The 14,361-nt window shown below is 40.2% G+C and overlaps 1 protein-coding gene across 7 annotated transcripts in view; it reads right to left on the minus strand.

The window, feature by feature from the left end:
• The window catches only part of megf11 (multiple EGF-like-domains 11), an 85,042-nt gene that overhangs the window by 64,622 nt on the left and 6,059 nt on the right, over positions 1–14,361 (minus strand). For 6 of the 7 annotated variants that reach the window (XM_034086042.1, XM_034086041.1, XM_034086038.1 and 3 more), the window contains exons 2-5: positions 5,494–5,642; positions 3,476–3,590; positions 1,960–2,061; positions 1,453–1,553 (exon numbers count right to left, since the gene is read on the minus strand). In XM_034086042.1, the coding sequence (XP_033941933.1) occupies positions 1,453–1,553; positions 1,960–2,061; positions 3,476–3,582 (310 nt within the window). In that variant the 5' untranslated portion in view covers positions 3,583–3,590; positions 5,494–5,642. The remainder of the gene's footprint in view (positions 1–1,452; positions 1,554–1,959; positions 2,062–3,475; positions 3,591–5,493; positions 5,643–14,361) is intronic. The other variant, XM_071203520.1, reaches the window with a different exon arrangement.

Consider the following 14,361-nt stretch of genomic DNA (forward strand, 5'->3'; position numbering starts at 1 on the left):
TTGGAGCTAATGTAAGTGTTGATGCTGTGCCATATGGTAATAAAAACAAGCAGGATTAAGACGTCAAACACTCTTTAAGCATTTCGGACTTTTTATTAAATGGAATGAAGAAAGCTACAGTAAACAATACACAAGGGGAAGGGGGTATTTTATATTCAGCAAACAACAAAGTGTCTTGAAATAAATAGACGACTTGAGTTCATTTTGGGTTGATTTACTCTACAATGCCCCCTTTTGTCACTGCATGCAAAACAGCATGGGGAGTACAAATCTCTTAATCCTGGTAGTGAGAGTGCTAGGATTAAAAGGGGAGGAACAGTTTGCAAAGGCAGCAAAAAGCCAAACTGCCCTCTTGGCCCCTATCAACACAGTTTCCCTACTTCAACTAAAAGAGGGTCAAAGGGGAGAGTCGCTGTTTTTACACTCAGCCTGACATATAATATAAAAAAATAAAAACTATTGTTCATACGACGGGAAGGCCAGACTAGAGAGAGGCACCTCCTCTGTTCCTGGGGAATCTGTAGATTCCCCTGGTTAACACTCAGAAGAGTCTGTCAATGACCAACTAGCTCGATTGGCAGTCAAATGGTTAATGAATACATTATTGATCAATCTGCGCCTCCCTCCTCAAGACCTCCAGATAATCATCGCAGCTCTTATTCTGTGCTGGCTGGCTTGCCGGTGCCCCGAGGCTGGTAAAGCCTAGACAGGGACAAGCTCAGCTATGGTCAAAGAGCATACCCACACCAGTCCCTGCATCAGTAACTCCCTCATGTTGTGGAAAATCTAAGAAAAATATTATAGTCTGATTCCAATCTTATTTAAAAAGGGAATAAAACATTAGGTAAGGCGAGAATATCAAGAACGTAACTCTCAGAAGCTATATGTTCCGTCTTTATTTGGCCAAAACGCAGAATATTCAGTTTGATGTGTGTGAATATAAATAGAATGACAATTAATGAAGCTAAAAAGAACACAGGCATGGATTGTTAACAGCACATACTGTAGCTTCAGTCCAATTTTCACAGCTTCTGATTATTTTATGTTATTCAATTGAACTGTGGTTTTATGACGGGTGCTTTACCTACTGGGTTTGTAACGAGGACTGTCCTGGCTCGTAAATGTTTGTCATTGTTATACAACTTCAATTAAATTACTTCTAGTGGAAGAGTAAAGCAGAGAGCAGTCTGCTGTGCCCTCCTAATAAATCATTCTCAACCACCTAAAACATGGATCACCATCACATGGATGGCGGTATGCTAACAGAGAGGGTGGTGGTGATGAAGAGGATCAGACAGGAGTGGGGGGGACAGAGGTGGAGGGACGACTGTGTCCTGGTGGGCCATTTTAGCTTTATTTGCCTACAGTAAAAATCATATTATTTACTCCTGTTCTCTAAAGGTCTTGCACACATAAACTGACACCATTGAGAAAAAAACTAAGGATACTCACGAACACACAGGTCTCCGCTCTCAAAGTAACCCGGGCAACACTGCGAGCGGCGCCTATACATGGTCCTCACTCCCCGCCGGTAAGCCGTCTTATAGCTTATCCTGGAAAAACGGACACACAGAGACAGCTGCGTGATGCAAAGAGTGACCCTCGCTGAAGGGCAGAAAAACATATAGAAGTTTAAAGTAAACCCTGGCATAAATTTCCATTGGCACGTTTTTTTAAAGTGCAACAAGAAAAAAAAGCTATGTTAATTTTGCATAAAGTAGCTGCTACTTAAAAAGTATGTACTTGAGAGGTGTCTGTACTTTCTGCGTGTCTGTGTTTAGTTAGATGCCCATTTTAAATCTTAATGGAATCATTAAAACATGATGATTACAGCCAGTGGCATCGAGGATCTGAGCACTGACGCATTAACAAGGACATTCACTATGGCCTTCATTGACAGTAAAGGGCGAGTCACTCATGAAACAAATATGGGGACGAATTCTGCTCCTCCAAACGTACCTGTGCCTCGTGCATTTAAACCAGTTGAGGATGTCTGTGCATCTGGTGTAGTAGATCTGGTCAAACGGGTGAGCGTAGGACTCTTGGACGGTCACAGCGTAGCTAAAAGAAAGGAATGTAAAGACACCAGTGGTAAAGAGTCATTTTGAGATAATATAACCCAATTTAAATGGTATTTTAAAATGTCATGTTATGCCACTCTTTCAGTACTACATATCCGATGGAAATTGTGCTTACATTTATTTGGCAGTTATATTTCCAAAATAAGTTGTCATATTTAGATTTTACATTTAGAATTAAGACTAGAAAATATAATAAATTGTTAAAAAATGTACCCAGTGGTTTGCCTTGTTATGTTTCAGATGTCTATTTTTTTAAACCAAAGAGACAATTTGCCTCGAAAAAAAAGAAAAAAAACAATACTCCACAAAAAACAAAGATGAGAGGATAATACAAAGACAGAATTTGTTTTGTATTTTTTCCTTCCCCCTTAATCCTCTAGACACCCTTCAGATGTGTTTCTTTGGAGGGGGGTCCGACCCCTGGGATAAAAACCACTTGAATAAATTATTAAGCTACCTCGACCAACAGCGAATTTCTGGTGTTACATCTATGTTAACAAGCCTGATAATATAATAATTGATCAAAGGAGCTTTTTTCTTCACAACCCATATCTTTACATTCATACTATAAGTCAATTTAGCTGATAATGCCTCGAGTTCTGTTTTTTTTTTGTACTGGTTCTTTTTATTTTTCACTCTGATAATTCTTCCGTCAGTGCAACACTGCAATCATAGTAAACATTTCTTGGAACATAGATTTGAATGCTCCTGGGAGAATTTGAGGAAAATAAAACAAAACATAAACAGTACGCAGGCCCTGTCAGTGGATATAGTTCGAATGAAAGTAATACAATAACTTTGATATGCAAAGAAAGGACTTGAAAGGAGGTGATTCATGTTTGTGATATATGCAGCCGGTCGCAGTCTGAGGATATTGGAGGACCTCAAAGCCATGAACACAGCCCACTTAGGGAATTCATTTTCGATGACAACAAGGTGGAACCACAATCCCTAAGTACACTCACCTTGGTCAGGCAATAATCCAGATAATATATCTTCACACCTCTCTTTCCTCCCCTTTGCATCGAGCGCAGAAATTATTCTCGCTTATTTCTTATAAATGACACTGCCCGCCACAAGTAATAATTATTCAGGCTCCATCGTTGTTGTGATGGATTGGGATGGGAGTACACAGATCAATTTCCCTGCGTATTTCATTTGAGCTGCAACTCCTCCCATCTCTCAGAGCCTAGCGACATGAGGTGTGTGAGATCGATAATGCTGTATGGACTTTGAGAATAGATCTGAAACTTTAGTTAACAGCGTTTGTAGGAAGGACATTGAAAAGGTTCCAGGATCAACTATTTCAGTCCTGGAGGCTGGTGCTGCTTAAATACAGCCGTTCCCTTCTAAATCTAAAATTCAATGTGTTATCACATACAGATGAAGCTTACCTCTCCCAGTGGCTGCAGACATTAGGGTCATCTGGATTCAGACTCCATACATTATAGGTCCATCCCAGAACCAGCAGCAGAGCCGGCAGGGCAACAGACGACCACATCCTTCACTCTGAGAGGAGACGGGGAAGAAAGATAGATGGTTGTAACTTCAGTTCTCATGGTGGGCTTTTAAATAAGAACCTATTTCATTTCATTTCAAACCTTTATTCAACCAGGTGAATCCCAATGAGACCATTGATCTCTTTTTCAAGGGAGACCTGCAGCAAGTAGGTTATTTGATCTTGGAAGTGTTAAATCTCCAATAATAGAAATTGCCTTTTAAAAATGTTGCCTATGTTTAACGCAATAAATTAGATTATTTTTTTAAATATGCTTTACGTATTTTTCTTATGTACGACATATCACTCTCATACCAAGGCTATAGTTAATATAAAACTACAGCTAGAGGGCAGTTAGTTAAGCTTAGCATAAAACAATGAAAACAACAGAGGACCCCACTACCAGGGCTTCGTCTAAAAGGTAGAACACATTTCCTTCCAGCAATTCCAGAGCTTATAAAAAGTTAAATTTATTGTAATTTAACTGTAAAAAAAAAAAAAAAATGTGTGTTTTACTGAGGCAAAGGTGGACCCTCATTAGTTGAACTTTTGTGCTCTTCTCCTGCTGCTAATATAAATGTACAAAGATGAGAGAAAAAGAAAGAAAGAGACATTTTGCATATGAAAATTGCGTTAACTTGCCTTGCTTTTTGTCTAAATAGACACAGGTAGAGAAGTGTATTCTGATAACTCTGAAAAGAGCATGACATTTATCCTGGCTGTTGATTCATAATTACAAAGAAAGTGGTTTGAATCTTCTCATCATACTATCTTCAAGAAAAAAGTGTTTTTGCCAAAAAGTCAAACCATTCAATTTCTTACTATTCCAGTTAGAACTGAAACAATAACTGATTAGGCCTATGCTTGTTTAACATGTGCTCCTATGCTTTTCACCTTCAATAAGTCCTTCAAAAACCACATGCTCAGTGAGCAGCTCAGAGATGAAACCTCCCTGTGACAGTGACGGAGACGCTGATTTGTTTAGACCAGCAGGTTATTTCATTAGACCCACAGGCGGAAGGGTGCATATTATCAACGGACATGACAGTGATGGATTCGCCACACGAGCAGAATTTACCTTAGCACGTTGCTACCGAAGATAAAGGATGTTTGGATGACACATGCATGACTGACGCACAACATCTCACACTTAAGGTTAACAGCTGCATGCCAGAGCAGCGGCGTAACTGTATCTTATGTATGGTGATGGATTGTGGCCTCTAGAGAATAGAAAACACATTGTTGTATTATAAATACAAACACATGAGAATAAATAGGGAAACTGGCTGTATATATCTTTGTAAAGCTCAATGGAATGTATACATAATGTGATAGTTTGTTCATACATTAAGCTGTGTGTGCTCTGCATGTGCTACGTTGTGTTAAAAAAGGTTGTGTTCAATATTTCTGAGTGACCGTATCCAATAACACAGGCATTCACATGTTCGGCTAATCTTCTGCATTGATAGCCGCATGTAGTTCATTCACATGTGAAAGAAAATCAATCAGGCCTCCACTTCCTCTAAGTAGCAGTTCATCTGAGCAGGCAGAGGTTAAAGTCATGTTCATTTCCTTAACAGGATGATTCATCAAGAAACACAGATGTTAAAGGGATACAGCTACTTTCATATTCAGGCCCTTCTATGAAACAATCCTGTTAAATACTACCGAGACCCTGCTTGATTGACTTGAAAGCTTTTATTGCTCCTGTGATTAGACCACCACTACCCATAGTCATTTCTCTTAATGACTGGACAAGTGGAAATACTCATAACTTCTCACGTCATTCTGCAAACCTCACAAGTTCTTAGAATCCTGCGGTGGGAGGCAGAACGGTGATAACATTTAGATTTTCCTGAATCTGTGGCAAGGTAGCCAGGTTAAGCAGCCAGAGGCACGTGTCCCTGAGCTCACCTAATCCTACAGCCTGTGGTCCCCCGGGTGTTTGTTGTGGCGGCTGAAGAGGCTCGGGAAGCACAGTGACAGAAGTGCCGCTGTGCCCAGACACACACACACACACACACTCACACACTCACTGGCAGAGGTGATGACAGGTCGCAGATCTGTGGGAGAAGAAAAAAATAATGAGCTTATGATGACACAGACACACGCTCCCTTGCTTGCTCTCACACACACATATGCACGTACACACACTCATACATTTCTTATTGGATCAAGGATCTCAACAGGAATATAGTTCACAAAAGCTGCTCTTGAAAGGCCAATTTACTCTGCGGAGCCTTCACATCCGACCACACAGTTTTCATTCCATTTTCCAGCATCCCTCCTACCTGATATCCACCGATACTCTTACTTACCCACATAAATAAAAGCCTACATTAACTGAAGAGGGTCTCGTACAATGAACTCTGTGCACACTTCAAACACTACAAGTGGTTTGTGCACAATGTGACAAGATGACGTTACGTGTGCTCATTGGCGATGAATGCACGCATGAAGAGAACATTGATGTGTTTATCATTTCTTTCACTATGCTGCTCTTAATGATTCCTCCAGGAGGTCAGAGGGCGGGTATGAGATTCTGTCGCCGTTCATGTGCTGTAAATTCTGAATAGCATGTTAACATATGCATGACATAATAAAACGGCTGTTTTTGTTGTCGGCTAAATAAATAATTCAAGATTTTTTTTCTTTTGCATGTAAGCTGTTGCTAAGGCCGAGCTAGGCGGACATTGACACAGAAGACTGACCAATTATAGAAAGAATAGACTTGTCATGTCTATAATCAGAACTGAGTTTAAATTAACCCGTCTACGGAGAGCCCTTATCAACAAGCACTAAAACTTAAATAAAATAACATTAGGATAACTGGATTATATTTAGCAGATACAAAAAAAAAAACTTTACTTCTTTTTTCCCCCAACAGAAACCCTTGTAAAAGTTGTTTTGTCATTTATTTAACTAGTGCTTAATGTAGCAATACAAGTTCCACATTATAAACTCTATGTGATTTTCTAATTAACTCCTAAAGTAGTCATCAAAGCACTTCAAGACCCTTCAGATTTGCTCATGACATGATAAGTTCTATGGTTTTTAGTAAACAGAAATGATTTTGAATGCTGTATTTTTTTCTCGGCCCACCGTGAAAGAAAGACTGCAGCTGCAAATTCTGACCTAATATTTTCTTGCCACTACAGTTAGGCATCACACTGAGATGTCAAGCCAAATCTTACCCTAATCTGCTCCACTGAGTTATTTGTGTGCAGCGCTGCATTTGCCAGAGGAAAAGGCTGGTGACTTTAAATATTGGAATGTCAAGGACAGGAAAATCCTTGATATTGTTTCATACCTGAATAGATCTCTGCCTTGTCCTTTAACATGGTTCAACATTTTAAATCTTCAAAATAAAGACAAAAATTACGGTTCACTGGGTCGAAGTGACTTTTGTTCATTGTTTATTCTGCATACAGAAACAAGGATGAACAAAGGGCACTGCATGAGACCGAGAAGTTGGATCAATATGGCGTTTCATCATCACTCGGGGCTCTTCTGTATTCCTCTCCTCTTCCCTGTATCTGCCGACATCCGCAAAAACATTTTGTTTCTGTTTTGGCTTCAAACATGTTCTCTAAATGCTCTCCAGAGACCTTACTCCCCCCTAAATGAATTCCTACCCTGTTCCCCATCACTTTGATGACTGAGTATGAAACCCTCTCTCTCGGTGAGCTGCTCCATCTGATCCGCTGAAAAACTGCTGAAATAGCAACATCTCTTAGGCTATTGATGGAGACACAAGTGCAAAGTACAAGAAGCAGGTTAAACTGTAGAGTGAAGGTGTGTGTCGGAGCTAGGGTATGTGAGGATAAGGACTTCTGAATCTTGACACGGACACTATGGTTAACATTAGACACCTGCCTGCAGAAACATTGATGAGCCAGACCTCTGTCCCCAGCACCGCCTCAGCACAGACATCTGCATGATTAAAGCCGTGTGTCTCCAGCATGTGACTTATTAAAGTGCAATGCAATTAAGCACCCCGTCCCCTGGCTGACCAGCACCTGAACTCTTGCATGAATGATGCTCGGCAGACATGACTGACTGGTACAAGTGAGAAGCTCCCCTCCCATCTACCCCAGCTGCTTCTCAGTCTCATCCTAGCGCTCCATGTGCTCATTTATCACAATGCTCAATGTCTTCTTGCTTGTGTTAATTTACATCTACATAATGGAAACCAGTCAACGGAAACATTGCTTGGTATTGCAATCTTGTCTGGAGCAGCACAGAGAATGCCTGATCAGTTGTGGGTGTGTGTAACATGTCTTTGCACCATCAGCCTATTATCCCTCCTATAGATTCAAGCGGAAGGCTCATATACAATTGTTATGAGAATCCTCCCAGCCACTCAATCTGTTTTGTAATCACTACTGAAGGCATCCCGGAGCAACCTAATTCGGAGTGATCTAAAGGTTACAGGTGTAACCGCGCAGCTCAGAGTGCCAATGAGATGAGCCCACTGCCTGCCATCCCTGTCTGCTGCTGGGGGCTGAGAGTCATTAGGAGTCAGGCCTCATTAGAGAGCTGCGCTGTGGTGCATCAGAGACACTGCAGCCGAGCGATAGAATTACTAACAAAGCACTTATATATACTAATAAAGGACTGGCTTATCTAAAGCCAGTTGAGTAGCACTTTAAATGTTTTTGCTCTATGAAACCTGATGTACTTATATGATTCTGTTTTCTTCAAGTTTGTATCTTGTTGGTCGAATGCACTTATTGTAAGTCGCTTTGGATAAAAGCGTCAGCTAAATGCAATGTAATGTAATGTAATGTAATGCAGCCACACACCTGAGCGGCTGATGTGCTGGAGGCCAGGGGGGCAATGACATGTCGGGGGTCGTGCTGGTTTCTGACAAGCGGAGCATAACAACAGCACACACTGAATTTCTGCTTCTACTGCCTGCAAAAACTCAGTTTAAAGCTCCTTGGATTTTACTGCAGTATTTTAGGCCCATGTTTCAACTGGGAGAAGTGGTGGAAAGTAATTAGGTGAGATAAATGTACACAAGTGCTGGACAAGTTAGAGCATGGTGTAATGATAATGTTTTCTTTAATTTGCCTCTATATTGTTTAATGTATTAATAGATATCAAACAGAAACTAAATTGTCATGTTTAATCGTTATTTAAGTAAATTAATCCAGAGTTGGGCACATCTTCTCTAATGCCTCCCAACTAAACTCCCGTTTCCAGGACAATATAAATGCTCATTTGCTTTAGCTGATAAACTTTTGTCTTTTAAAAAGAGACTAATAAATGTATCTGACAGTTAATGTTCCAGGTTGCTTTGCAGATTAAGATTGAACAAATTAATCAGATGTATTCGTTATAAATCATTGTTTGAGATTCAACCCAGCAATTCATTGTCAAAAGCTACACCACTACAATAGTAAAGAATTTCTTTATGCGTCTTTAGACAATATAATGTTTAATGAATTGGATTAAGAATAGGACCAGTCTGCAAAAGAAGTTCTACATAGTATTTTTTGTTTTAATCAAGAACAGATCTTCCACTTCTTCCACCACAGAACATACTAATTTAACATTATGTTGTCTGTTTTTATCTTTATGGCAACAAGACATTTTCTTAATTTATCTTGACTTCATTTTATTTACACACACACACACACACACACACACACACACACACACACACACACACACACACACACACACACACACACACACACACACACACACACACACACACACACACACACACACACACACACACACACACACACACACACACACACACACACACACACACACACACACACACACACACACACACACACACACACACACACACACACACACACACACACACACACACACACACACACACACACACACACACACACACACACACACACACACCACACACACACACACACACACACACACACACACACACACACACACACACACACACACACACACACACACACACACACACACACACACACACACACACACACACACACACACACACACCACTTTTAAGAAGCCAAATGCATTGAGTTCAAACGTATTGAAGTCGTAAAGCCAGAGAGGGTGTTTGTCGCTGCATTTATGGGAATTTCAGTAATGCTGACAGCATGAAATGCAGCCAAGGCAGCAATGTCTTATACCTGATCTCAGTAAAAATGCACTCCTGGGTACTTTTCTTTTTATTACACTTGAATGATTAGGAATGCCAGTTTGACATGATCCAGCTAAGGATTAACTTCACAATCTCTCAATCTCAGACCGGCCACTGAGGGACTATAACACTGCTCAGCTCTGGTTATGGATGGTATTAGTTCAACTCATTTGTATTCAACATAGGACATATAGGACATCATTCTCAATATGTTATCAAAGACAGGAAGAAAAGTTTCACCCTGCCTTAGCTCTGGGTTTGAACATATGATGAGGGAAAGATCCCATTAGTGCAATATGAACGTTATTAGCTGTATTATGTTTTCAGTTTCCCACTTTAAAACAGTGTTTCTGATGATATATGTATAAAATACAATGTACAAAAACAGATATAGTATTTAGAGACTTCATCTTATAGTATGCAGGTGCAATTCTAATTAATCAGGCTGCCATAAATTAAACTATTTTGATCATGGATTTATCCATTGAAGTAATTTTTCCAGCTTTGGACAAAGTGCCAATTTAGAACATTATGATTGCTGTTTTTTACAATCGTCAGACATTTAGATCAAAGGTTCATTGATTTATGGAAAGTAATAGCCAGCAGACTAAATAATCAATCATAAAAAAGAACCATTAGTTTTAGCAGTGGTATATGTTTTTCAAAAGGGGACACATACCAACATTTGAATTTAACAAGTTATTATGGTATTGAATAAATGATAGGATGGAAATACATTATATAGTGGAGTTACATTCTCCTGCGTCAAGCCTTCAAATCTTTTAACTTCACTTGAGTCACTCGCCAACCATTAATGAATTTATAACATCCAACCCTCCGCTGACAGCAGTGGTACATCGTGGGAATTATGAGCGACTAGGAAAATCCTCAGAGAAGCTTTACACTGGTAGTTCTTCAGCTGCTGCAGTGGGCCTTCAACACGCGCTCTTATGAAACCACTATAACGTAACACAACTTCCATGATTCCATTTGGATGTGGAGGCACCTGGGAAAATGCTGTGCGTCGTTTAACAGGAGCTTAATTCTGGCCATATGGTTTATTCATGCGGCGACCGCTGATATCACGACTCTCATAAATCACGCAGTGCGGCATGCTGGACGTTCACGGGCTAGGGCAGGGCTCCCAAATTTCAACACCATCTTTCATCTGAATAACCTTGCCTTACCGCAGGGCAGGCCGACACCAGACAGAGCCCATTGGAGGGGGACTCTCCTCATACTTTAATTTCTTTCAGTCTGGGCACAAAGACTTTCTGCAGCCTGTCAGAGCAGACACACTGGCCTGTGTGCTCGCAGGCAGCAGTCTGCCCGCTCTCCGCCACAGGCTATAATAAGAAATTGCTTCATGGACATCAGAGGAACTAATCTAGTCTAACGTTAGCTTTATGAATGTAGAATCAGGCACACAAGGGAGGAGAGCAGTGGGGCCGGGCAAGCCATCTGTTCAGAAGTGGTTCAAAGAAAGAGCAGACAATTTGAAACTAATGTGAGTAAACATGATCATCAAATATAGATAATAGGATGGAGCTACTACAACTTTGCTCTCAATTTTGTAATGCTTTTTCTACTGTCAAACATTATTACATATTTTGTAATTAATTGGATTTAGGTACTAATCCACATAACAGTCACGGAATCCACAACCATAAACACGCCACCGATTACTGCCTTCAGGCCTACATTTTACGTGATAAAACTAATTAGTGAAACAACACCACTCGATTAATCAAAAATAACAATATGCCTGTGTGACATAGCTCAGCCTGCTGCTTAGAACAGTCACTATGTTTCACTCCATGCTTCTAATAATAAACCCCAGGCGTCACAGTGACAGCAGAATGTCTCGCTATGCCCTCTGCACTGCGTCTGTCCTCTCTCCACGGCCTGGCTCCGGCCTCCTGCTGCCACCAGGAGGAAGCACCAGCCTCCTCTTCCTCGCACCAGTAAGGCTCTCCTTCCCCAAAAAGACAATTAGCCACCCTGTGACTAACTAAAAATAACGTAACAGTTGGACATCTTAGGACAAATTAACATGCTTATTAACCTGTTGAACCTTCTGCTCTGTCCCACCAGGAGAACAAAACTGAGCTACTTTATTACTTTGGAGGTCTGTTCAAGGAAGCACAGACACACAATCTTGCACACTAAGCAGCCAAGACAGTTATTAGTATATTCCATAAAGGTTTCATCCTCTACAGAGAGAGGGCAGAACTCAGCAGAGGTTGGTGTGGACAGAAAAACAAATGAACAAAAAGCGGAGGGAAGAAGGCACTGAACAGGCAAGTTGAGAAGCTAGCTGAGCAGCTCGCCATGAAATGCTGAAACAACAGCATGGCTGCCAAGGCAATTTTACACTTCAATAGATTCACACCTCAGCCACCAACCCCTTCCAAATCTGAACCTTGTGTCTTCTTGGTGTCTTCATTTGTTTTGTGTCAGTGTCCAAGATGTGAGAAGCCAAGCAGTGAGAAACTGTTCCCAAATGTCGCAGGGTAAGCGGTGTGTGAAGCAGACAGGGGGAGCGAGAAGATAAAAGCCACTGCGCCTGGATGAACCTCGCTCTCTGTGCAGACGATGTAGAGATCTTTCTACCAAGAGTACTGCACTTCACATTAGTGGTACACATAGGAAAACACATAACAAGTGTGTAGTTGTTTACTGATCACTGTATGTGCTGCAGGGGAAGAAGCATGGATACAGAAGTACATCAGTACATCAGTGTAGAAAATACTCCAGTCAAATTATTGAACTTAAAATCTTGTTTAAGTGAAAGTACATAAGTATTATCAGCAAAATACACACAAAGTGTTAAAGTAGATGGCCTATGAGATTGATATATCATTATATATGACATAATTAGACCTTGAATAAATTGATGAACCAGTGTTAAGGTCATGATGATGCAGTGTGTAAGCAGAACATAGCTATGCTTGTCAAGGTGAAGCACATTTGTACTTCTTTAGTAAATAGTAACTAACTATTAGGGTCCAAAGATGAATCTGGTGGTGATGACAAAAATATATATAATAATATATATATTTATTTCTCTAATATTTGAATTATTCTGATCCATGGACAATTTGAACTGTTATTGATATTAAATTGTGTAATACGTTTAAGGGAAAGTGTGCTTGTTGGACCTGCCAATAGCTCACAGACCTCTAAAACAGGACATTGATTTTTATTCAAAAGGGGCCACTAATCAAAACAGTTCGAACCACTATGCAATCTTTAACAATGTGTTATCAATGTATCCTGCAGTTGTTTTACACAAACTATTCATTTGAAAAGTTACTTCAGCCGGCTGAAACGTCAACATTACAATATTTTCATCTGAAATGCAGTGGAGTTGAAGCATAAGGTAACAGTTAAAGTCAATTACAAGTACCTACAATGTCATGCAGTACTTAATCTTATGTACTAAATTACTTTCAACTACTGATGTACTGTAGTTTTGGTATTGTAACCATCATTCCAGTGCAGGCCAACTCTATTAAAAATGCAGATATATCCAAAACCCAGTCGGATCTCACAAGATTAATCTGTGTGTATTTAGGTGCAAATTATTTTCTAAAAATAACCAATCAGAATAGAATATTAAAGACTAAAAGCTCCCACTTTCCTCGGTATATCAGTGGATCACTCCCTCTGCCAGCCAGTGTAGCACATTAACCTTTTGGATTACCAGTCAATGACTACAAGAGGGATGATTTACTATCATGATTATTAAGTCTGAAAATATGCTTCTGCATCACGTCAAACCAGGCCCTCGTACGACCAGATGATCGCAATTTATTAAAATGATAGCTCCATCAACCAGATTTGCATTAAAGATGTATGCCTAATTTTTGCGACTATGACCTTTTAAATGTCCTTGAATCCCCTTGAGCATAACACGCCTCCACTACTTAGACTGAATGCATTTTTTAAAAATGATCCAAAGAGAGGATTGCTTGGCTTTATTCAGCCTGCCTGATGAATACACAAAGAAGATACCTAAATTCATCACTACATGACAGAATCAAATGAAGCCAAAATGTAACAGATGGTGAGAACGCACATACATCCAGAGTCAAAGGTAGGAGTTTGCTTGTATAATCATTAGGATACATAATACAATTACTGGGCTGAAGAAACAATGCAGTGAAACATGTTCTATAAATCATCAGCTTCATAAGAGGTTCACATTGTTAAAACTCTTTCTGTATCTCTATTTCCCTGTAGGGTGAAATACTACAATATAATTGTGTCATGGATCACAATAGTGTAATACATCACCATGAAATCCAACAAACAAAATAAAATAAATGTAATGCACTCATATGCTCTCACTGTCTGTGATTGCAGTATTCTCTGCCATCTCAGCCTACACAGCCTTGTGCTCTTTATAGAAATGATTCTAAAAATCTATACAAATCTAGCCAAAAGTTTCCCTGACACCCTTACAAACTTACTTGCTACTTTTTGAGCCATTATTCTCATAACTCCCCCATGGCCATGGCAGGCAGGACTGGTGCTGGTGCTTGGGGTGCCAGGTACCTGCGCCCCCCCTGACCTTCTGCTCTCTGGACAGGTCAGAGTGTGAAAGCATCGCCTGCGAG

Source organism: Pseudochaenichthys georgianus, chromosome 6 (assembly GCF_902827115.2).
Source record: "Pseudochaenichthys georgianus chromosome 6, fPseGeo1.2, whole genome shotgun sequence".
NCBI lineage: Eukaryota > Metazoa > Chordata > Actinopteri > Perciformes > Channichthyidae > Pseudochaenichthys > Pseudochaenichthys georgianus.